Genomic DNA, 22,224 nt, shown 5'->3' with positions numbered 1-22,224 from the left:
ACATTACCCGCTGGAAACCGGTAAATCAACGACGCTGGAACGTCGAGTTGTCCGCTACCCCCCGGCCCCGTTACACGGATTCCCTTTTTCGAAAACCGACGCCCGCGTCACTATTACTTCGCTATTTATCACGTCGCGTCGCGATTGATTTATACGCGACCGATATCGCGACAAGCGATCTGCTTTTTCAATATGCCGGGAAAGGAAGCGCAACCCGTGGAAAGCACATATTTTAACCGCGTCCCACGATCCACGTTTTTAAAGTAACTCGATGCATTTTACCAATGGAAATCATGTCGGTGAAAAAACGAATTGAAAAAGTACGGTAGTATTTTTTTGTGGGATATTCGGTTCTCGAGGAAATCTATCTCGAAAACTCGCGGGGCGCGCGAGCAAGTAGAATATATTCTATCCGGTGTCTGATCATGGTTAACTGATTCTACTTGCGTCTGGTTTAATCTTGTCACGGTTCCGACTCGTTGAAACCACTTGAAACGAATTATACCACTTCGAACATTTTCATCGTCATACTATTCTCTTTTTTCAAAGTAATTCGATACGTTTGAATAAATAGAAATCATATCGGTGCAAAAACAAATCGAAAATATGAAATACAATTTTTTCCTACGAGCTTTGGTTCTCGAGGGAATCGATCTCGAAAACTCGCGGGGCGCGCGAGTCGGTAGAATGTATTTCGTCCGGTGTCTGATCATCGCTGACCGTTTCCACTGGCGTCGTGTTTAATCTTGCCAGCGTTCCACTCGTTGTAACCACTTAAAACGGATCGTACCGCTGTCGACGTTCCGAAACCGCGAAAGTAGTAGCGACTGGTAACGATCCGGGAGCAGCGCGCCCTGAAAAAGTTTCGAGCTCCATTTTCTCGAGAACGAAGCGTCGCGCGAAAAATTTCTATCTCTCGCGTTCGATGTATTTTTTCGCGGGGAATCTCCCCTCGTAACGTACCCCGCGATCCACCCCCGTTCCACGGATACTATTCGTTCCCAAAACACGCGCGGGCGTGGGCAGCAATCGGATTAACTTTTTCCATCGTTCCCTTCACCTCTCCTCTCGGATGCTTTCTAACGGTCTGCGTGTTTGCCGGGTTTTTTTCTCACTTTGGTTCGCAATTCACATAATCCTCCGTGCACACCTATTTCCCTGGCCGCGTTAATTGCAACTTTCCCGGCAAGAAGCTTTCAACGATTCTCGGCCGCGCTTCCGTTTTATATTCGGATAAAACGTCGGGTAACGTTTGGCAGATCGTTCAGCGGGCTCGCGTGACTCCCATTGGCTGCGGTGGCGGCGTTGGCGGTGACTCCTCTCGCCTCGAAAATAACGAATAATTTATTCTCAGGCGGCGCTATCGAGCGGCTAGCTGCAGCTAGCGATCGGACGGTAATAGCTTTAACGTTAAATCAGCCCCGGTCGCGTGGTATATTGATAGACGCGCGTGCGACCGCAATGACGTAATTACGATTTGCAATTGCGGAGAATCGCGAGCCCGGTCCCCGGAGGTGAAACACCGAGCGATCCTTTTAATCCGTCGTTTCTTTCGTTCTTCGTTCTCTATCGTTAATAGCCCCTCTTCTGTCGCCACGAGAGAGAGAGAGAAAGAGAGAGAGAACCTTCGAATTTATCCATGGCGCGGAATTTTCCCAGCAGAAACGCCCGTTGTACGGGAACAAAAGCCGGTCGAAAAATTTCTCCCGGACCGCTTCAATGCGCGCGTCCTCCTGCGCAAACAATTCTCTTAATCGTTGCAATTAGATCAACCGGCTCGCCTGCCATCCGGTACTTAATTACTCTCTAATTAAATCAACTTCCACCTCTGTTTTCCAGCGTGGACCGAGAAGTGAATTTAAATATAATACATCTTCCAGGGGACGCTGACCGGCGATCGATGCTATCGGATACGAGGGAATTAATCGAACGTTGAAATTCGAACATTTCCGTTCTAATTTACCGGATGTGCTTCCAGTTAACGATCGAACATCTTGCGAATCTCTCGGTACCAGCTATCGATGCGTGTCCCGCGCTGTTAATACGAGACACGTATAATTGACACTGTACGTGCGGCCACCGGTACCACCGGTGATTCACAATATCGAAATTCAAATATCTCCTAAATTAATAATTATTCGGTACACGCGATGCGGTACTTTTTACGGGGAATTGTCGAGTCGGTGGACGAATGCGTGCGAAAATATATTATTCCGTTTTAAAAAGCATCGGTGACCTGCGAAGAAACTAATTGCGTTAAATTACCGACACTCTCGAAACGAATCGAGTTCCATTCGAAATATTTTTTCAGCGGCGAACGGTATGGAAGGTAATTGCGTTTCTAGATCAAAATGGGTCACCCTCTGAAGTTAGATACCTCGAAAGTACGCATCGATGGGACGATTCCAAATAATTCGAATAATTCGTCTGAGAAATTGATCGAACGACGAATCCGAGAAATTTCAACGAGACACGTGCAGGGTGAAGATACTTCGAGAGATATTTTTATACGTTATTCTTGCCGCTACGTGAAACGAAATATAATTTCAAGTTCGCGAGACATCTGTCTTTACTCGAATAGCGAATATCTCCGAACAAATAATTTCGATTCGTGCGAAGCTGATGCGAATATCTGCGAACAAATAATTTCGTTTCGTACGAAGCTGACGGGAATATCTCCGAACAAATAATTCCGTTTCGAACGAAACCGATGCATTCTCGCAAAAGTCAATTCGCTCGGTAAGTACAACGATTTGCTCGAGCCCGTACGGAAATTATTTCACGGATGAACGAGGAAACGTCAAGCGTAGTTGTCACGCGACGCGGAACGCGTGACCGACGTGCACCAAAGGATAGGACCTCTCTACCATGGCTTACAGGGACTCCGCAACGCGCACTGCTCTCGTTGTTAAACTACAAAGTGACACGAGCAGATCGTGCGATAAACAGTTTGTAATTTTAATTTTCTCCCCTCGACGATAGCCTTTAATATCCGTTTTTCGTTTTATACGCGCGTTTAAACTTGAGTCAACCGACACGCTCGTTGGCATTCGTTTAATAAATTTACGTTTTTCGACGAATACAATTATTCTTTTATCGTTTCCTGGGCAAGATTAATACACACGTTCGTGTTTCGATTTAACGATAATTGTTCTGTCTCTCATACTTTGACAATTCGATTAAAATACATTCGGTCCTAAATTTCACATTTTTGGATGCACAAACCGTTACGTGTAGAAAAATATTCGAAAATCAGTACTGTAAATTATCGACGCGAAAAGGTGGAGAAATTTTTAGAGAAGAACGAATTTTCTTTTTATAAGTATATATTCGCTCGATTAAAAAAAAAAAAAAATGCAGAAGATGGCGTTACGAATCCGAGCAGCGAACTTTACCAATATTCGAAGCATTGTTCCGCTAATCTGGGATTTCGAAATTGCGGTTACAATACGGCGCAAAGCGGAACAGTTTTCAATTTTTATTTTGCAAAGCACGCGCGGCGTGTAACGCGGTGCCTCGCGATTCGGAAAAAGGCACCGAATTTGCATGATCGTTTCCCTGCGCAAAAATCCGCATCAAACGATCCCCTCCTCTGCGGCGCGCGAACCAGTCCTCTCGATAAATCAATGGAATTTCTCGCGGAAGCGCCATTTCATCGGAAACGTTGCGTACATCGTGCATCATTCATCGGTTTGCGTTTCGTGTTTGACCAGCGGGCTGGCATGTAATTAAAAAACCGCCACGATTTCCAATTTTTCGACTTCTCTGGGCGACTCGAGTTCCCGATCGACCGTACGGGCTTGGAAAAGCTTCGAGTCGCGATTTTCGTTTCGCAAAAACTCCGTATCGAACGGACGGTGGAAATTGTGACGCGATTTCGCTCGATCTCGACGCGACCGAGCAGTCAGCGAAGTTTAATTATCCCGAACGTCTGGTTACGCACGGACGCGTACGAAAATTTTAATTCGAATCGGGACCGACCGCGTGTTACAGTTTAAATTCATCTCCGGCGAGTCGTTTTTCTTTCCTTTTTTTTTCATTTTTTTTATTTTCGTTTTCCCGTCGTTGCGTGCCGCGAGCACAACGCGTTTCATTAATCGCGCCCGCTTTGTAATGGATTTTTAAATTACTCCGTCGAGCGATCGATCCACACCGAGGGAAACCGGCACGTTTAACCGCGAAGCTAGCAGTCTGGGAATTTCAATTAATTGTCAATGCGTGTAGTTCGACATTCGTTCGCCGAACGAAGCGCATTAAATTGATTCTTTAACGCACAACGATTTACCGCAAGTAAATTCGAACCGTTCGCGCGGAATAACGAGCCGGACTCGCGACGCACGAGCAAAGTCGAAACGAGCATCCACCGGTCTGTTAAATTCTACTATTTGTGCACCACAATGTGAACCACGATTCGTGTCAATTTGATTTTACCACGCAGAAAGGAAAATTTATATTTTTGAAAATTGTCAAGGTTTCCTTTTTTTTTTTTATCAGAGAGAACATGTTTTCATCTTTTCGACGATACTAACAAGGGAAAACTTACCGACGAACGCCGACTTTGATGAAACTTTGCACGAATGTTCATTGATCCGAACTTTTTCGATTTTAACCTTAATAAGTTCTTCCCTTCGAGTAACTCGCTCAAGGTCTTCGGGTCAAGTATATTCTAGACGCGAGAAACTCGATGTTTGCGATACAACGAGAGGACTAAGGAAATGTAGCAACATCCTCAAAGGAGGAACGTTCACGATATGAGTACAAACATCGAGAATCAAGTGCAAATAAAGTGCTCTTAAAAATCAGGGCAAAGTTTCTTTCCGAATTCTATGCAAAAAAGTATCTAAAATACTGGATTATTAAATTTAGCTCACAGAAATTCGAGTATCTTTCCAACATGTATACGATAAGAGCTCGAACACTAATAATCAACACTCAATGTAAATAGCAAAAAGTGGAGATTCCCTTTTCATACATCCACGTAATAGCTCTTTGTTCACAGAAATTCGAGTGTCTTTCCAACATCTACACGATAAGAGCTCGAACACTAATAATCAACACTCAATGTAAATAGCAAAAAATGGAGATTTCCTTTTCATACATTCACGTAATAGCTCTTTGTTCACAGAAATTCGAGTGTCTTTCCAACATCTACACGATAAGAGCTCGAACAGTAATAATCAACACTCAATGTAAATAGCAAAAATTGGAGAGTCCCTTTCCATACTTCCGCGTAAAAAAAAAATAATAAAAATACAAATAGCTCGGATAGCAGAACGCAGATCAGGTAGGGCGTGCATCGCGGTGGAGAAGAGCACGTAAATCGACGTTCCCTTCGAATCGAGATTCCTCGAACCGGGGTAAAATTATCGGGATAGTCTATCGACTGGCGTGGGCAGCTAGGCGAGACAAACTGGCGCTAATCACCGCCGAAATCTCGATTTAATGGGAGGGAGGGGAGTGGATGGGGTAGGGTGGCCATGGTGCACGTGGAGCTGGTGGTGCGCAACGCCTGGCCCGACAAAAACGTCGTCCCGTTCGGGCGCGTGCATCGCGACGATAAATGCCATCGCGCTCCGTTGCGCGCACTCGGTCGCGTTTTATGCGGAACAGCCGATCCGCGACGCTTGCGGATTTATCGATGAATTCGCGCGTGCATGCCCCCCAACCCGAGAACCACCGAGAATGCTTCCACGAACCCCCCGTCTTCGGTGTTCCCCCTTTGAATACTTTCGCGCTCGTGGAAAGCTTAAATATATTGTTTCGAGCGGATAAGGCGAACGGGGATTCCCTCGGAATTCCAACGCGCGGATAAACAAGATAAACGTGGCCCCGTGCCCCCCAAGGGGGTGGAGGACGCGCATTGGATATCTTCGAGGTGGTGGGAAATTTTTTTCTCACGTGTTCCCGGCTAAGATTAGACGCGCGTTTTCGTGTCTGGGGAATCTTGGAAGATTAACGAGCGGCGGATTACAAGGAGGCTCCGGGGAACGATTACGAATCGATGGTGGAAAATTATCGGTAAATCCAGGGAGACATCACGTTTGTATTTCACCTTGCGGGAGTGTCCCTCCAAGTGGTTAAAGTTACGAAGGATTGCTTTTAATATTCGTATTCCACTTTGAGACAGCGCTCACCGAACGGATCGCGAAAGGAACGAGTAAGACTTCCCCTTTGAAGGATAGAATTGAGATTTTCGTTGCGCAAGTAAATACGCGAATTGTAGGTTTCTTTTCAAACGAGACGATTGATGGTAAATGAAATGGTAAATGTCGGTGACTTTGAAACGTCCTCCGGAGAGATAATTTAAAGTGAAAATATTTTTTTCTTCCCAGTGTCCGGTGTAGCTGCGTTGAAAACTAACGAAACGCGTAGCTGAGGTTAACGAGCGCGTACAGCCTCGTTACGTGGTATCCTAAGAGGCGGGGATTGCATAAAATACGAGGACGCGTTGGAAAAAAAATGTACACGGACAGTGCTCGGCACCGGTCACTTGACACGTTCTTTCGATGCGATTCTGCGTATCAAAGGTGAGGTTACGTAAAGCCAAGTGCAAGAGGAAAGTCCCGAGAGAGCGTTATCGGCGATGAAGATCGCCTAAACAGCTCGAGAGGTACTGAACGATTCGAGTATCCGTTGCGACGAACGAAAACAATCGTAAAATTCGACGCGGATCTGCGATCCTCTGGCGAATCGAGACACAATCGTAATGTGTCGGCTCGGTTGCGAAACCGAGTATATCTACCAATTTTCCGCGCAAATGACCGCAGAAATTAATTCGAAATCGAACGAAAAGCTTCCCAGAACCCGAGCAACCGTTTCTACAAATTTCGACGCACGAAACAACCCCGCGCAACTCACCGATTAATAATCCCGTCTGAAAGATTTCTCTCGATCCGTAGCGACATCGATCTCTCTGCCCCCCGTCTCAACCAAAACTACATTTACCAGATTACCACCGGAACGAACTAATTTATTTTCAAAGCTTTTCGTTCGTCGTTTCATTCCCCGAACTGAATTACGATCGTTCCACGCGTACCTTCGTCTTCGTCTTATTAATATTCCGGTCTCAAAGATTCCTCTTAACCTATTCGACCATTTATCTCTATATAGCCTACTTGTGCCAAAACCCGTCGTTTTTAGGGTACCTCGAAAGCCAACCCTCGCCAAAATAACCAAATCTCGTCGACCGACAGCGCCAAAAACTGACACTGAAGGGATTAAACGAATCCTCGTCGAAGTCGCCAAAACCCTCTCCATCGGTCCCTAAATCTCCCTCCTCCCTTCGCGTAAACCCTCGTCCCCGGACCGGGTCTTAAAAAGTCAATTTCGCGGGACAGGCGGCTAAAGGGAATCGACAGGTTCATCGAGGGATGATTGCGCGCGGATCCTCCCCGCCGATTTCGGCATTTTCACGAGCGTGGCAGAGGAAAAGCCGTGGAAGGAAGCGCAAGCCAGCGAGCGCCATCCCTTTGTATTGATCTGGTAGCCGGCTGCTCAACATGGCGCCGGGGGTGGCGTTCACGATCGGTCTGATCCTCGTCGTCGGACACCTGCACCAGGTGCCATGGACCAACGCGAAGACCTTCAACTTCCCCGAGTACCCGTACAAGGAGACCACCAAAAACGTAAGTCGGAAACCAATTATCCGAAACGTTGCAATCTCGAAACGCGATCTCGCTCCCAGTTTGAGGTTATGTTCGGCGATCTTTATTTTGGGGGTGGCGCTTGTACGCGACACCGGACAGCTGCGCTAACCCGCGTTGCGGAATTACGCGAACAATTTTTACGCGTGACGATCCTCCAGAATTGTGAATATTTTCGAATATTCGTACGCAAGGACATGGGAGTATTCTTCGATTGTTGCGGTCGCTGGACCATTTCCACCGAGTTTAAAATTCAGAGGAATCTTCGGTATCGTACGGAATAGAATTTTTAATAAATTTTCCGCAGCGGGCGTAATATTCGCGTAGAGGGTGGAACCAACCTCGAGTACCCAATTCGGAGAAATATTCCTGTTTTCACAGTGATCTATTTTCCTAAGTGTGTTTCTTATCTCAGGATGTTCTCGGTGCGTTAATAGGAGTGTACGAATATTTAATTTTTACGGTTGTTGTTACGCATTTCCACGCGAAATGGAAAATTTCGAAAAATGTCTTTAATATCGACTAACGTGTGTACACGTATATTTAATTATTACGATCGTTGATAGCCTGTCTATATAAAATGTAAAATATCGAAGAATATCTTTAATACCGATTAATAGGAGTACACAAATATTGAATTATTACGATCGTTGATAGCCTCTCTATATAAAATGTAAAATATCGAAGAATATATCTTTAATACCGATTGATAGAAGTACACAAATATTGAATTATTACGATCGTTGGTAGCCTCCCTACGCGAAATGTAAAATTTCGAAGAACATTTTTAACATCGATTAACGGGAGTACACAAATATTTAATTATCACGATCGTTGGTAGCCTCTCTGCGTAAAATGTAAAATTTCGAAGGATATCTTTAATATCGATTAACAGGAGTATGCAAATATTTAATTATTACATCGGTTTCCTACGCGAAATGTAAAATTTCGAAGAATATCTTCAATATCATTTTCTACCTTTAACGTGTATTTCGAGTAAATTTCCTCGACGAAGTGACTGCATTTAAATCGTTGCAATTTGGCCTAATATTCGAGCAGAGAATCGAGCTAACCTCGAGAACCTAATTTCGAGAAATCCCCCTGTTTTCGGAGTCCCCCTCTATTTCGCCAGGATATCGGGTTTGTTACCTACTCGAAAATCCCTTGGTCGAGGACGAAGCTTCGAATTTTGATCCAATCCCTGGTGATACCCCTTGAGTGACGCGTTACGTCGGGAGGACTGGTCGACTTAACGTTCCCATGGGGGATGTGTAACGGGACGGGTGGTTCCACGGGTGGTTCCACCAAAGGGGTGAAATCGATTTGGCATTAACTCGAAGACAGTCAAAGTGCTCGAGGGCGTGCTTCGGTGGTATCGATCGCTGATACGGTTATTCCGCTGAAACGATGCTCGACGAGACTGGTGTGTCAGTCGATACACCCTCTCCGCAACACGGATTTAGTTCAATTGGAATCAATTATCCAAACTCCTCGACAAGTTTGCCCGATCAAAAACTCGAGTGTCCGAACTTTCGTTTCTTTCGTCACTTGTTGCACCGATACGTCCGGGCCTCGTCACTTGTTACACCGGTGAATATATACATAGTTTCGCTAACTCCGTTACAGGAAGTTGGCACGAATGCGTCGACGATACCGAATCGACTACTTGTTTAAAATTCATACTACGAACGAGCCGTACGGGAAAGAAACCTTTCAAATTCTCAACAGGCCGAATGATCGTGTACCCTGAATTATCGCGAATCGAATTTCTGGAAAAAAGTCAGCTCTACGAGGGATCGATCGGTGCAAATTACTCACTTTGCGAACAATTTTTCAAATACGTTGGTAAAAATGGTTCTACTTCTATAAATTTCGAAACGTGATACAACTCTGTGCAGATCACTGATTAATATTCCGATCTCAAAGATTTCTTTTGTACCAACGGTGCAAACCACTCATTTTGCGAACAATCTTTTAAACTCGCTGCTACAAACTACGATACAAACTACTCTTTTTGCAAACAATCTTCCAAACACACTGGTACAAACTACGATACAAACTACTCTTTTCGTAACCAATTTTTTAAGTAAGTCTACATAGAACGATATGGAAGAAATACGACGAAGTGTAAGAATCTAAAATGCAAGTGGTTACGGACAGACCGTGATCGAACAACCCATAGAACAAAAATCGTGAGTTTAATTATTTTTCGATTACCGTGTCTCGTATTCGTGTTTAAAGAAACGTTCGATTCACAGTCGATTTCGTTTAAGTTTCTCGTTGAATGAAATTTCTCCCGATAGAATCGACCGACTCGAGTCCCAACTATTTTTAAAACACCGCGCATAAAAAATGAATCTAATTTTCGCTACGAGCGATACTCGTTGTCTCCACCGGTCGCGCCGGGAGAAAGGAGACTGTCTTCAAAGAAAATTGAACGCGCCCGCGGTACCAATAATAGAACTCCATGCGAGCACTAATTGGGGTTAATCTCCGAACAGGCTCGAACCAATTGTTGCGCTCAATTTTATCCATTTATCGCGTACGAGAAGCATCGTCTGCATTTTCCACGACGCACGAGTCTTTCGAGCATCGCAGTAACGGATATACTCGGGGAACCAACCGCTTGGAAATAAAGCTTGCGCCAACAGCTGGAGGTCGTGACCTTGACCTACCTCCGCTCCGATGGAGGCCGGGCTCGAATCTATCGAAAAAATGTGCTCCGGGTCGCGACTCACGGAGCCCGGGGCCACGTTGAAAATTAATCTCACGTTTTTCGTAGGAGCTTCTGTTCAGACAGTACGAGCAAACTTGCGAGGAAAGCGGAGCTTGCAAGATGCTGTCGCAGCAGAGTAGCATCATCGCCAAAACCAGATGCATCCGCGAGTGCGTGTCGCCGTCCTGTTACAAAGAAATCTACTTGTTCGACCAGGTGTGTATTTCGACAAATTTTTAACGGAGATTTACATTTATATCAATTTCGAGGATCAAGATCGATCAGCAATTTAAGTCTCGAAGAATCGAAATTTCGACGAAGCTTTGCAAGATCTCGTAGCGGGAAAGACACAAAGAACGCGTATTTTTTAAACATTTTACGGCTTATGAATTATATATTAGGTTATTCGGAAAGTCAAGTGTTCTGGTGAGAATGAAACGGGGTTTTTTCAGAGTGTATAAACATTTTATTAAATTATATATTCTCCGTTTTGGAGAACGAAATTACTTTCCGAACAACCCGATAAGGTACAAAGTAGTATAGGGATACGGTGTTGGTAATCATTTGTGCTCAATCCTGAGGATAAGGTTCGCTTTTCCGATTACGTGTATCTCGATAAGAAAAAATTCGATCTCCGGTGGATCGTAAGGGAAACTTTGGCGTGTAATTTCATCCGTTGGTTCGAGTTTTGGCACTCGAAGGAAAAAAAAGGAAAGAAAAGTATCGGTATCGTTCGTGCGAAGTTTCGTCGAGATCGCGATCGTTGCTCGTGGAGCGTGGATTATGGATCTCGTGGCTCGTAAATCGAGCCACCCTAAACTATGTTGGTCTCGCTCCAGTTAGAAGAAGGGGAGATCGACGTGAGATTAAACTCCTTCAAGGGTTGCTTCATGCAGCGCAACGGACGACCGCGGAAGTAACGAAAGCCCTAGCCGACGGGAAGTTGAAACGCCTGGAGGAAGGAGGGGGTGAGAGGAAGGGGAACGATTTCAAAAGCCATCCACAACACAAATCGCAAAAGCCAAAGGCGCGCAGCGCTTCCGAAACAGCTCCGAGTATTTAGGGAGAATTATAATAGAAACGGGGGGAGCGATATATTAGCGAGACAACCAAAAATAATGCTATACTTCAGAGTAACAGAAGCGCACGCGTCACACGCGGACGAATTAAATTCGTCCTGGATAATCTTTTTCTACTTTTTGTACGCACGTATTGCCATGTTGAAGTAATGTTACGAGCAATGTTGCACGGGTAAAATAAACTGTTAAAACAAACCTTGCGTGTGGTTACTCTCTGTCCGTTGCGTCACCCTTCTTCGGCGCGACCTATTCCTTAAATTGCGCCAGCTGGAAATACAATTCATCGAACCTGGCAATCGCTTCGATGGATAAATATAGCCGTTCGCTGTGAAAATGGTGCTAGTCTGTTTTCCTTCGCGTCGAGACATCAAAGGGTTTGCACTTTGCGCGATTTCAAAAGATTAATGAGTGCTAATTGGCTCGTTGTACGCTCTCGTTGGTCGTTGACAAGTGTTTAAACAATAAAGTGGACTCGATGACTTCTACTTTAATTTCTGTTCTTTCATTAAAACACTACTCCTCTATTACAATCCTATACTTCTATACTTTATATTCTTCTATTATAATTCTACAGTTCTACTATACTTTCTATTCCTCTGTTCAAATACTACTCTTCTATTACAATCCTATACTTCTATACTTTCTATTCGTCTATTATAATTCTGCATTTCTACTATACTTTCTATTCCTCTATTCAAATACTACTCTCCTATTATAATTCTATACTTCTACTATAATTTCTATTCTTCTGCTAAAATACTACTCTTCCATTATAATTCTATACTTCTCCTATAATTTCTATTCTTTTATTGAAACACTACTCTTCTATTATAATCCTACACTTCTACTATACTTTCTATTCTTCTATTAAACTACTACTCTTCTATTATAATTCTATACTTCCACTGTACTTTATACTTTTCTATTAAAATACTAATCTTTTATTATAATTTCAAATTAGATCCTTTTATTGAACTACAATCGCATCAACTTAACTGTATACCTTATCTTACGTTATCGTTGCCACGATTGTAACAACTATCCGAGTTTGCAGCGATCGTGGTGCATAGGAACCGTGCGCACCGCCGAGTCTATTCTATCCTTCCATCCTTCTAGGTTTAAAAAACCTTCTTATTACAGAAAAATTGGAACACTCGTGTTCCCAGACGTACACCACTTTCGAAATGGAACAGCTCGAAGAATAAAGAATATCGTCTGAAGAGTACTCACCGCGTAACGAAGACTGTTGAACGCAGCGTCCATTTCCATGTTTTTCGTGGCTTCGACGTACTTCCGGATGCACTCCAGAGTCTCCTCAAAGGGTGTCTTGCAGAGAGATCTCTCGTTCCACGGTGCCACGTCGTTGCAGTACCTTCTTCGACAACGGAGCCAGGTCGAGACGAACTCCAGGAAGTGGCAGGACACGTAACGCGTGTTCAGAATGGACGTCACCAGGCTATCGTTGCTCATGGATGCGCACACGTGGTACAAAAGAGGCTCCGCGTGTTTGTGGCAGTACGACAGGACGCCTTCCAAGCACCGATAGACCGTGTCCCTTCGCGTCGGATCGCTCTGTTTACAGATAAGACCACAATTAGAACGAAATACAGTGCGAAGGGGGAGATACAACCGAGAACGACATTGTTCGGGAACGAGTAGGTCGTGGAATTAAATTTCTCGGAACGAAGGTCTACTGTTATTGTTCCTCGACTGTACGGTTAACTTTTCGAAACGAATAAGTCGAGGAATGAAATTTCTCGGAACGAGGGTCTGTTGGGGACTTTCCTCGGATACACGGTTAGTTCTTGGAAACGAACAAGCCGAGGAATTAAATTTCCTGGAACGAGGGTCTGCCGTTGACGATCATCAGGTGTACGGTCAGTCCCTTGATTCGTTTAATACGGTATCAAAAACTGGAGTAAAATAAAAAAAGGACGAACAACGATACAACGAACAAAATATCACGTTCCTCGATTCACAGTTGCCTAATTGTTTTCAATTTTACGTAGAACTGACCGTTCCGTGAACGATATGAAGAGTCTCGTAGAGATTCATGATTCCCTCTTCTCTGTTCCCGGTTTCTACAATCTCGATGAACCTGTCGGACGCGTCGATGTTTTGCGTTAAAAGTTCCAGCACGAATTGCATCCCATTGTCCGAGGAGTGGATGGATTTCCTAGTGTTGAACAGCAAATCCGCTAAGCTCTGAGCATCGATCGTCAACGATTTCTCCCGCTAAAGAAACGAACCTTGAAATTAATGACAGCAATCGTTGGAAATTAACACGAAAAAGGTGGTGTTCTAGCGCAAGTACCTGAACCGATGATTTTTCCTGGCAACGAACAATAAACGCGAGAAGCTTCAGGCAAACCGCCGACAGTTCCGGAGTGTCCTCCGCGAATCCTTGCACGAGCAACTCCTCCAAGAAGTACGGTGCCGCGATACATCTCTCCAGGACTGCAATTTCAAAGAAAACGGATTACTCTCGGTCTCCTCGCGCGAATGATAAATATTTCTCCATGGAGTATCTACTTGTGAACGGTTCGATCGTCGTGAAGGTGACCAACAGGGCGTACGATTGCATTACCGCCAGAGTTCTCAGTTTCAAGTCGGCGTCTCTTCTCAATACGATCGTCATCAGACTCTCCGTGCACCGATTCCTTACGCTCCGTGACAACGAGCCCGGGATGAAAATGTTCGTCAATTCCAGCACCGCCTTGATCTGCTGGTCTGGAAACAGCGTTTGGGTTTGTTCGTCGGAGGTTAAATCGCATCGGTTGTCGGCTCTCGCCGACGATTTCAGGGAGGTCGCCGAACCGACGATTATTGCTACACGCGAAACAGTTTCAATTGATGGTCATCCATCTCAATACCAAATTGAACTTCGTCGATCGGTGAAGAAATATTTCGAACTTCGAGTTACGTAAAATCTTTCGAACGAATAAAGAAAAAGAGCTGGATGCTCGATGGACACCGGATGATAAAGATCGTACGTGTTCCGATCCTAGTGAAACAGGATCTCGTCTCTCTGGCTTGATCGTTACCATTATTTTTCTACAAGATTGATTAACTTTCTAATATTCGCCTAGGCTCTCTTTTTTTTTGTTTTCAACGCCACACCCCGTAATCGGTGAAAGCAACTTTGTAACATTGCAGAGCGTACATACAAATCGAGAGAAATTAATTTAAGAAACAGGGGTGTGCACAGAAGCCCGTATCGCGGTAGCAAGCTTCACGAGAGATGCGGTTCGAGAGCAAGGTCGAATCAAAGAAATCAATTTTTCAAGAGACTCGACCTTTGTCCTGTCGATACAAAGAAAGAAGATTGGGTAGCAGGTGCCAAGCTATTTCAGCGATCTCCTTGGCGTTGTCGGCGCGTATCATATCGCGGATCCCCTTCATCGCTAAATCGATTATCCTCTCCGAGTACCCGGTCTGTATAGCCAGCTGTTTGGAAAAGAGAAATTCAGACTCTGTTCGCATTTACGTATCCAATCGTTCATCAATACCACAGCCTGGACACAGTCAATTCGAATACCAATAAATAATGTCGAACAACTTGGTCGCGATCCAACGTCAACAGAGGCTTGATGTCCCCGTCGGATTCCACCAGCCATAGGTCCAACGTTCTGCTCGTCAAGTCACGGGGGACTTCCGGGAATTTTAAACAATAACGCAGCAAATCTATGTGATGAGTGTAGCATTCGTTCAATCTGGAGTAACGCAACACTGCGGCCAATCGTGTCGCGGCTTTGACGTAATCCTGTTCGGAGTTCGGGGACGGATGCCACACGGACGCAACGGCGAACAGAAACCACAACATCTTGAGGATTTGCTCGGAGATACGTTCCGACTTGGGTACACCGACGATGCAAGCGATCAGGGATCTCAGGCGTATCGTGTCGCTCCTGAAATATTCGCGTTCGAGTACTCGTTTATAAATAAATCGTCGCAGGTTCGAGTTAGCGAGGAACGGTTTCGCGGTGGTATTATGCGTGAGATCGTACTCCCTGGTGCCGTGGTAATGATAATACATTAACACCATCAGTGCAACGGCGCTGTCCCCTCGATGGGCGACGATCCCGTGCCACAGTCGAGAATCTCTTGGCAAGTCGAGCAGTCCGTGGTGCATTAAATTCTCGAAGCCAGTCGCGCCCCCGGGCCACCGGCCAATCGACAATGATTTATCGCCGAGTGTGGTCACGATGCGGGACAGGAGTATGCAAGTGCTGCGACGTAGATTTTCCCTAAAATAATCGAAAGGTGTCAACGAGCGTTCGGTGATCGATTTCCAGTTACCAGCTGACGTTCAACCATCTAACGGAACCCACTTTCGGTCGTTCGTAACGATGAAAAAATCACTTGGAATGGTTCGGCTTGTTGGTAACGCTTGTACAATTATTATTATCGATGATAATAATACTTCTCTGTACTCTCTACAAGAGTGGATTAAGAAATCGTGCATCGAGCAAAGAGAAAAGATAATCACGATACAGAAACGAAGCACACGTACGGTGCAGCGTTCGAAACCGAGTCTCGATTACACTCGGAATTTTTCCGATTGAAATTTAATTACGCTCGCGACCAGTTATCCGCGTGAAAGCTGTTTCAGGCATTGAAACGCGGAGCGGAAGAATTCCAAGGAAGCGGAACCACCCGGTCGATTTCTCCGTCTCGGTGGCGGTGCCACTCGTCGAAAGCATCGGTAACGTTTTATCAATTTCGTTGCGTTTCTCCCTTCGGGATCGCAGCGTGCGACTTACGGAAGCTTGGTGGTTAAAAGCAAGAAGTACTTCAGATATCCGTTGGCGGTCAAGTGGTTTGACAAGTTGTCGCGGCTGCAGTTGCACAACTTGTAAAGGCTGCTCAGACAAGTCACGAGGCTCCTGTGGAATCTGACCCTGTCCGTTTCGTTTGACTCCGTGTTCTGTCGAACGCAGGAATAAAAGGGCCCTTGACTTGGCTCGGTAATTAAATATGTCGCGTCACGACGATCGAGACGAGCCGTGTAACACGATACCGATCTCGTGTTCCTGAACTTACTTTAACGTACGGTATCAGAGTCTTCATCGTTGTCAGGTAGATCGCGTTCACCAGGGACGCCTTGCTTTCTTCAATTTTCGCGGTGGTTACGCGACCTTCGTTCCACGCGAGACACAATCTGCGAACGATCGGTTTCTCGACAATTTTCAACGCGAACGATCAAATACAGGTGCCACGAAATCGAAAGAATCGATCAGAAGCGTTTCTAGACTTTAGATATTCGAATGTGTAACGCGACAAATTTCAAGTAACGAGAAATTTCTTTGGGAGTCACGGTGAAAAATCGTGGCTGTTCTCTACTATTATCGCTACCGTGGTAGTATATAAAATTACATTCTAGAATGCTGAGAAAATTCTCGCCCGAAATTACAAAGTTACATTCCCGTTCAGCTCTTTGATGTATAAAATGGACGAAGCCTTCGTTTTAGCGTTATTTGCTTTCTACAGGGGGTTTCAAAGGTTGTATGTTCGAAACGAGCGAAAATGTCTCGGTAAAGAATCCTATAATCGATTCTTGTCACCGTGTGATTATTAGAAACATAGTACGTTTATCGAAACTGTTCGTTTTTATCGATATTTCTCGCGAGTTTCGAAACAATCGGTACGATTACTTTCCAGTCGACTATCGCTCGAGAGGATACACGGAATAAATTTTATACAAGTATTGCGTTTGTACGAGTTTGATAAAATTTTCTCGATCATTTAACCGAGTGTTATTCTCGCTCGTACTTTGTAACTTCCTGTACATAATTTTTAACTCATAGTACAGCCTCACCGAGCCCCAGAAGCGCAAATAGCGCACACTGCGTTCGCGGCGAGCGTAATCGAGGCATCGTCGTCGCTGTACTCGACAATCTCTTTCATCAGTTTGAGAGCTTTGTGGCAAATTTCAAACGCGATGTCCGCCCACTCGTCCTCCGTGTCCATGTTTTCCAGAACGATGTTCAGCAACGCGACAGCGGGGAATTTTAATTTCCGATCCGGTGTCTCGTCCAAAATCAAAGACTTGAGAAGAATGAAAACTTGTCTCGGATCGCAGACCGTGTTCAGCTCTACGTTAAATTCCACGGCTCTGAAAATTCCGAGTCTTTCAAACCGCTCGCAAACTACACTCGACATTGCTGATAATATATTTCAAAATCAGAATTTTCATGAAACTTTGTACGAAACTTGTCCACGGTTATTTAAATTTTAATTGTTGGGTTGTTCGGAAAGTAATTTCGTTTTTTTTTGGTGAAAATGGAGCACGATTTTTTTAGAGTAAACATTTTATTAAATTATACATTCTCCATTTTGGAAAATGAAATTACTTTTCGGATAACCCAAGAGTACTTGGAGACGTTCAAGTTTTTGTATATTTCATTCGTTGAATGTTTTCCACGTTTACGACGAAGTCGGTTACCTGTACAGTATATCGTAAGTAACGAGTATCAGTTTCTCCAATACTCCCTTGGAACGAGATTTCAAGACGCAAACTGTAACTTTCAAGATGGTATCCATGGCGTCCATGGCCACGTGATATTCGTAAAACTCTCGATGCACGGTTACCAAGTTCAGAAAATCGAGGATACACCTATATCGAAGAAGTACGGGATCTTAGAAGGATTTTGGGTTCTTTATTTCGTTGATGATTTTGTCGTCGAGACGAAACGTACAAGAGGAGACGATCGCTGAGTGTGTGCAGGGTTTCGAATACGGCCGAGAGGACATCGTGCTTGATCAGCTTCGAAATAACCGCCTCGCTGCTCGCAGCGCCACCAGCGGCACCGTTCTTCAACAGGTTCGATATACGTTCGATGCACGTTACCTGTAAAGTTCGATGCTTTTCCCATTTTAAACGGGTTCTACATATCATTTTTACCCTGAGCACTGCTCCCATTATCTACTACCTAACTTATATGCCCATAAATGTGTGCAGTACATCGTCGAAAAGAAATTCGATGATTTTTTGTCAATAAATGAAATTTTCGCTTACAAATTTCTATCGACGAATCTATGGTTATAATTAAAGAATTTTTACACGCGTATATCGTTTTATTTATACCTTATCTTCCTTTCGAACATATTAATCGTACAACAGAGATACGATAATTCTTGTAAACTCGTCCGAATCCCGCGGTAAATTGAATATGGTCGAACATAAATTTTGAAAGAAATGAATCGTACCTGTACAGACTCGTCCTGCAGCATCAGTCTTCGTTTCATACTCATCAGCATAATATCAATGTCCTCGAAGTAGGGCTGAAACAATGGCTCCATTCTTGCAAAATATCTCAATTCTCGCACAACGTTTCACACACTCGCTCGCACGCAACGATCCGACCGGATACAACGGACTTCTGTTCGAAAAGTACTACGTTAGTCAGTTGAGTATACGCGCATGCGCGGGACGCGCCCGCGCGATTCGAATTGAAAATACAACTTGGTTCTTATCTTCGAATCATCCCTAAAATGGAATCTTGAACAAAGTCCGATACACGTACACAATTCGACTGTTCCAATTAAAATATCTTCTAGAGGTAACGGGTAACCTAAAAAAAAATGCAATGCGATGGTTAGAATCGTAATAAACGGATTCGAGCGGGTGTTGTTCACGTCAATGGTTACTATATTTTATTTCAAACGTTGTTATAAATTATAATACAAATACAATAAGTATAATCGTAATATATTATAAATGTTAAACAATCCTGAGTAATTACTCTACATAAGAGATAATGAATCGTATTGTTATCGATTATTCTTCATTTTTTTTTTTTTTCGCTTACTTCGACGTCGCCCACGACACGTCGAGCGACACCGTCACCGGAACGAACCGCGACGATATATAATATAGAAATACAATAATAACATATAATATAAACAATCCACTTTCATATGGAAGGGGTTAATTCCTAGGCTATTTATACTTTGCTCCTTAAATTGAAACGTCATAAACTATACAGTATTAACATCAAAAAAATGATCGCGATCCGACAAAAAAAAAAAACATTTACACGATGAGAGAATGCGATAATACACAGTGCAACGTGACAACGCCGTAATATTCATATGTGCAGAATCTATACATAACAAGAGCGAAACAAGCGTAAAAATACTTTCTATCGATCCTCGAACGTATTAACGAGACAGAGGTGAAAAAAAAAGAGAAAAGAAAAGGTGACAGAAGGAAAAAGAAAGAAAACGAAAATATTACCGTTTCTTTGTTCTCTTTTCGCGATGGCGCGACGTCGTTTTTTCGCTTTGAACGCGCCGATTGATTTTTACTTTACAAAACCATTGAAAACTAAAAGGAAAGGGAACACTATAGTCGCGATCAACGTGTCAATAAATGAAGAAAAGAAAATAGAAGCCTCCCTAAACGACGAACTTTGAGCCGATCGTCGATACAAATTAGCCCCCTCGTAGAGTCACAAGATGGCGAACGGATCTTATAATTGTACGAAATCGATTTCAGAACTTAACACAGCGCAATACGACAAACTCAACGATTTCGACGAACAAATTCGTTCGTACGCTTTCACACCGATACACGTGCGCGTTACATCGCGTTAACTATCACGACACTTGTATATATGACTCTAACGGTAACGTAGAACGCCAATTTCCAGTCTCCTCTGATTTCTTTTAGACCACGTGTTTTTAGAAATACTCGTACACGAGACGTAGAAATATCGAAACCGAATATCGTTATCAATTTAGTAAAAAAAAATTCATTCGTTTTACATTCGAGATGTGGAACAATGCAACGGGTGAACTAACCCCTACCTCCTTATCCTCGATAAACCGGATAATTGGCGTTCTACCATACTCTCCTCGCATCAGCTTTTTTGGTCGTTTCTCGTTACCTTGAATAGCTTCCAGAAAATGTATTTCAACCCCTTAGTTTACGAGTTAGTAAATGCGAATATTCTTCGCTATTGTGCAAATATCAAGGTTTTGCTTGTTACGTCGGAGAATACATTGTACGATAAATAAGATTGTGATCACTTATGCGGGTAAGTGTTCGATCGAGAAACATTTATTCCAACGATTATCGTTTATCGTTCAGACCTGGATCAAGAATTTTAACTGTATTTAGTATATGCACATACCAAAAAGATAATCGTGTGAAAAGCACTACAGGGACTTGGACATTGGTAAACAATCGTAGCAATCATAATCTCGATTAAAGTATCGTTATCAACAAAATTGGAACGAAGAAAAACAATATAGACACTAGTCACAGTCGGGACAAAAGCAAACGACTGCTTAAGGCTACCTAGCTACCACTTCTCAGTGTTACAATCCACGATGGGGGGAAGTGGGCTTCGGTTGATTGTTCTTCCGACTGTAACGCGTCTGGAACCTAATGGATTTTCCGAGGACCAACTATACGGGACGAGAAACGGCTTACGGTGAAATAATGCCCGAAAAAATGCGCTTCGCTCGCGAAGGTCACTCGAAACGACCCACTACTCGCACCTACGGAAAAAATTCATGTATCAAAGTCTAAATGCATATCAAACGACCGCCGTTTGACGACACGGCAGCCCTTGTAAACGTGCTTAGCAAAAAAGTTCCAGTGGTAAAAAGTCCCTTCGAAAATGGCCCTGCCGGGCCCAGATAAACGTCCAATCGTATCCGCGGTTTTTCACCGTGACGTAGAAACGTGGCCACGGGAACCCGAGCCTCGTTTCGGCTATTGAATCATGTTTACTTGATAAACATGCTCAATATTGTCACGTGACGACGAGCTCGATCCCGCGCGACCGGAATAATTGACACGAAATCACGTCTCGCTCCGTTCTACCGTCGAAGCTCGATCGCTGTGGCAGTGACGAAAATGCTTGTGGATTGCCCGGTGGAAAGGATTACTCGATTTTGTCAATCGATGAAACGCTCGCAGACGCTGTTCGACGGGGGTGAACGACGCGACAATTGGACCGTACAGAGCTGGGCGAAACTCTCTTCGAACGATCGACGAGATATAAACTTCGTAATGTATAATTTCATTTTACAATCAAAATTCTAACGAAGAAACTGTTGTTCTCCTTTTACACGAAATTTCGTTTCGAGTAAGAATTCGTCGCCCATCTCTGGAATCGTAAGATCCTCGTAAACGCCCGAACGAGCGATCGATCTAGCACCGTGCGAAAATCGTGTACGCGTTCCCGCGTATCCTGAGCCTGAGTTTTTCTACGAGCAGCAGAATCGGAAGGTAGCGGCAGAATTTAGAGCTCGAAACGTTTCTTCCTCTCGGCGACCATGCCCACCGCTGGCAGTGGGGGGTGGAGCGGGTGATGGTAACTCGGTGTCGGTGTTGGAGGTAAGCTGCGACAGCTCCTGCTGGACCATCTCACTGCTGGAGACCTCATCAGCTCTGTAAAAAAGGAATCGTAAGTTAGATTTGACCTTAAACGCGAGAACTTTCCAGCGTGTGCGTCTCGAGTACTCTAATCAAGCTTGGAAAGTCGCGAGTGGTACCAAAGAGACCGAGGATTCAACTAGAGTAGATTCAAACACGTAAGAGGATCAGAAATGGAAACGAAGTGAGTGAATCAACGTTCAAGATTTTTAAGTGACAATGTTTCGTGACTGAGAACTCTTTTTCTGGACCTCTCCTTGTCAGCTAAGCTGATTCGTTCAATCCCGAGTTTCCATAGAAAACCAAGAAGCGTTGGAAAGTTTGACAAAAATTACCAAGCGCAACGGTGGACGATATGCGTGTGCGAAGTGGGCTAACGATGCGCGGGCATGTATC

At 44.1% G+C, this 22,224-nt stretch overlaps 3 protein-coding genes across 7 annotated transcripts in view; 1 reads left to right on the top strand and 2 right to left on the bottom strand.

Moving 5' to 3' along the window:
- The window catches only part of LOC143143261 (uncharacterized), a 413,719-nt gene extending 394,979 nt beyond the window's left edge, over positions 1-18,740 (bottom strand). The window contains exons 1-13 of the mRNA XM_076304324.1: positions 18,648-18,740; positions 18,137-18,288; positions 17,884-18,054; positions 17,257-17,553; positions 16,482-16,599; positions 16,202-16,365; positions 15,446-15,685; positions 14,977-15,346; positions 14,735-14,885; positions 13,971-14,168; positions 13,753-13,895; positions 13,455-13,673; positions 12,669-13,010 (exon numbers count right to left, since the gene is read on the bottom strand). Coding sequence (XP_076160439.1) covers positions 12,669-13,010; positions 13,455-13,673; positions 13,753-13,895; positions 13,971-14,168; positions 14,735-14,885; positions 14,977-15,346; positions 15,446-15,685; positions 16,202-16,365; positions 16,482-16,599; positions 17,257-17,553; positions 17,884-18,054; positions 18,137-18,288; positions 18,648-18,740 — 2,658 coding nt within the window. The remainder of the gene's footprint in view (positions 1-12,668; positions 13,011-13,454; positions 13,674-13,752; positions 13,896-13,970; positions 14,169-14,734; positions 14,886-14,976; positions 15,347-15,445; positions 15,686-16,201; positions 16,366-16,481; positions 16,600-17,256; positions 17,554-17,883; positions 18,055-18,136; positions 18,289-18,647) is intronic.
- LOC143143262 (uncharacterized) lies at positions 7,500-11,726 on the top strand. The gene is made up of 3 exons (XM_076304326.1): positions 7,500-7,625; positions 10,426-10,575; positions 11,199-11,726. The coding sequence occupies exons 1-3, from the start codon at positions 7,500-7,502 to the stop codon at positions 11,277-11,279; spliced, it is 357 nt and encodes a 118-aa protein (XP_076160441.1). The 3' UTR covers positions 11,280-11,726.
- A 326-nt stretch (positions 18,741-19,066) lies between the features above and the next one.
- The window catches only part of Osp (myosin phosphatase Rho interacting protein outspread), a 323,581-nt gene continuing 320,423 nt past the window's right edge, over positions 19,067-22,224 (bottom strand). For 3 of the 5 annotated variants that reach the window (XM_076327530.1, XM_076327531.1, XM_076327534.1), the window contains one exon: positions 19,067-21,843. In XM_076327530.1, the coding sequence (XP_076183645.1) occupies positions 21,695-21,843 (149 nt within the window). In that variant the 3' untranslated portion in view covers positions 19,067-21,694. The remainder of the gene's footprint in view (positions 21,844-22,224) is intronic. The other 2 variants (XM_076327533.1, XM_076327535.1) reach the window with 1 other exon arrangement.

This window comes from Ptiloglossa arizonensis, chromosome 2 (assembly GCF_051014685.1).
Source record: "Ptiloglossa arizonensis isolate GNS036 chromosome 2, iyPtiAriz1_principal, whole genome shotgun sequence".
NCBI classification, from domain to species: domain Eukaryota; kingdom Metazoa; phylum Arthropoda; class Insecta; order Hymenoptera; family Colletidae; genus Ptiloglossa; species Ptiloglossa arizonensis.
This window is presented reverse-complemented; position numbering and strand designations above follow the sequence as displayed.

Excerpts from the sequence above, each read along its gene's own strand:
- LOC143143262 (XM_076304326.1), top strand. The coding sequence starts at position 7,500 with ATGGCGCCGGGGGTGGCGTTCACGATCGGTCTGATCCTCGTCGTCGGA. Across the intron at positions 7,626-10,425 it reads ACAAGGAGACCACCAAAAAC|GAGCTTCTGTTCAGACAGTA; the intron begins GTAAGTCGGAAA and ends CGTTTTTCGTAG. Across the intron at positions 10,576-11,198 it reads AAATCTACTTGTTCGACCAG|TTAGAAGAAGGGGAGATCGA; the intron begins GTGTGTATTTCG and ends GTCTCGCTCCAG.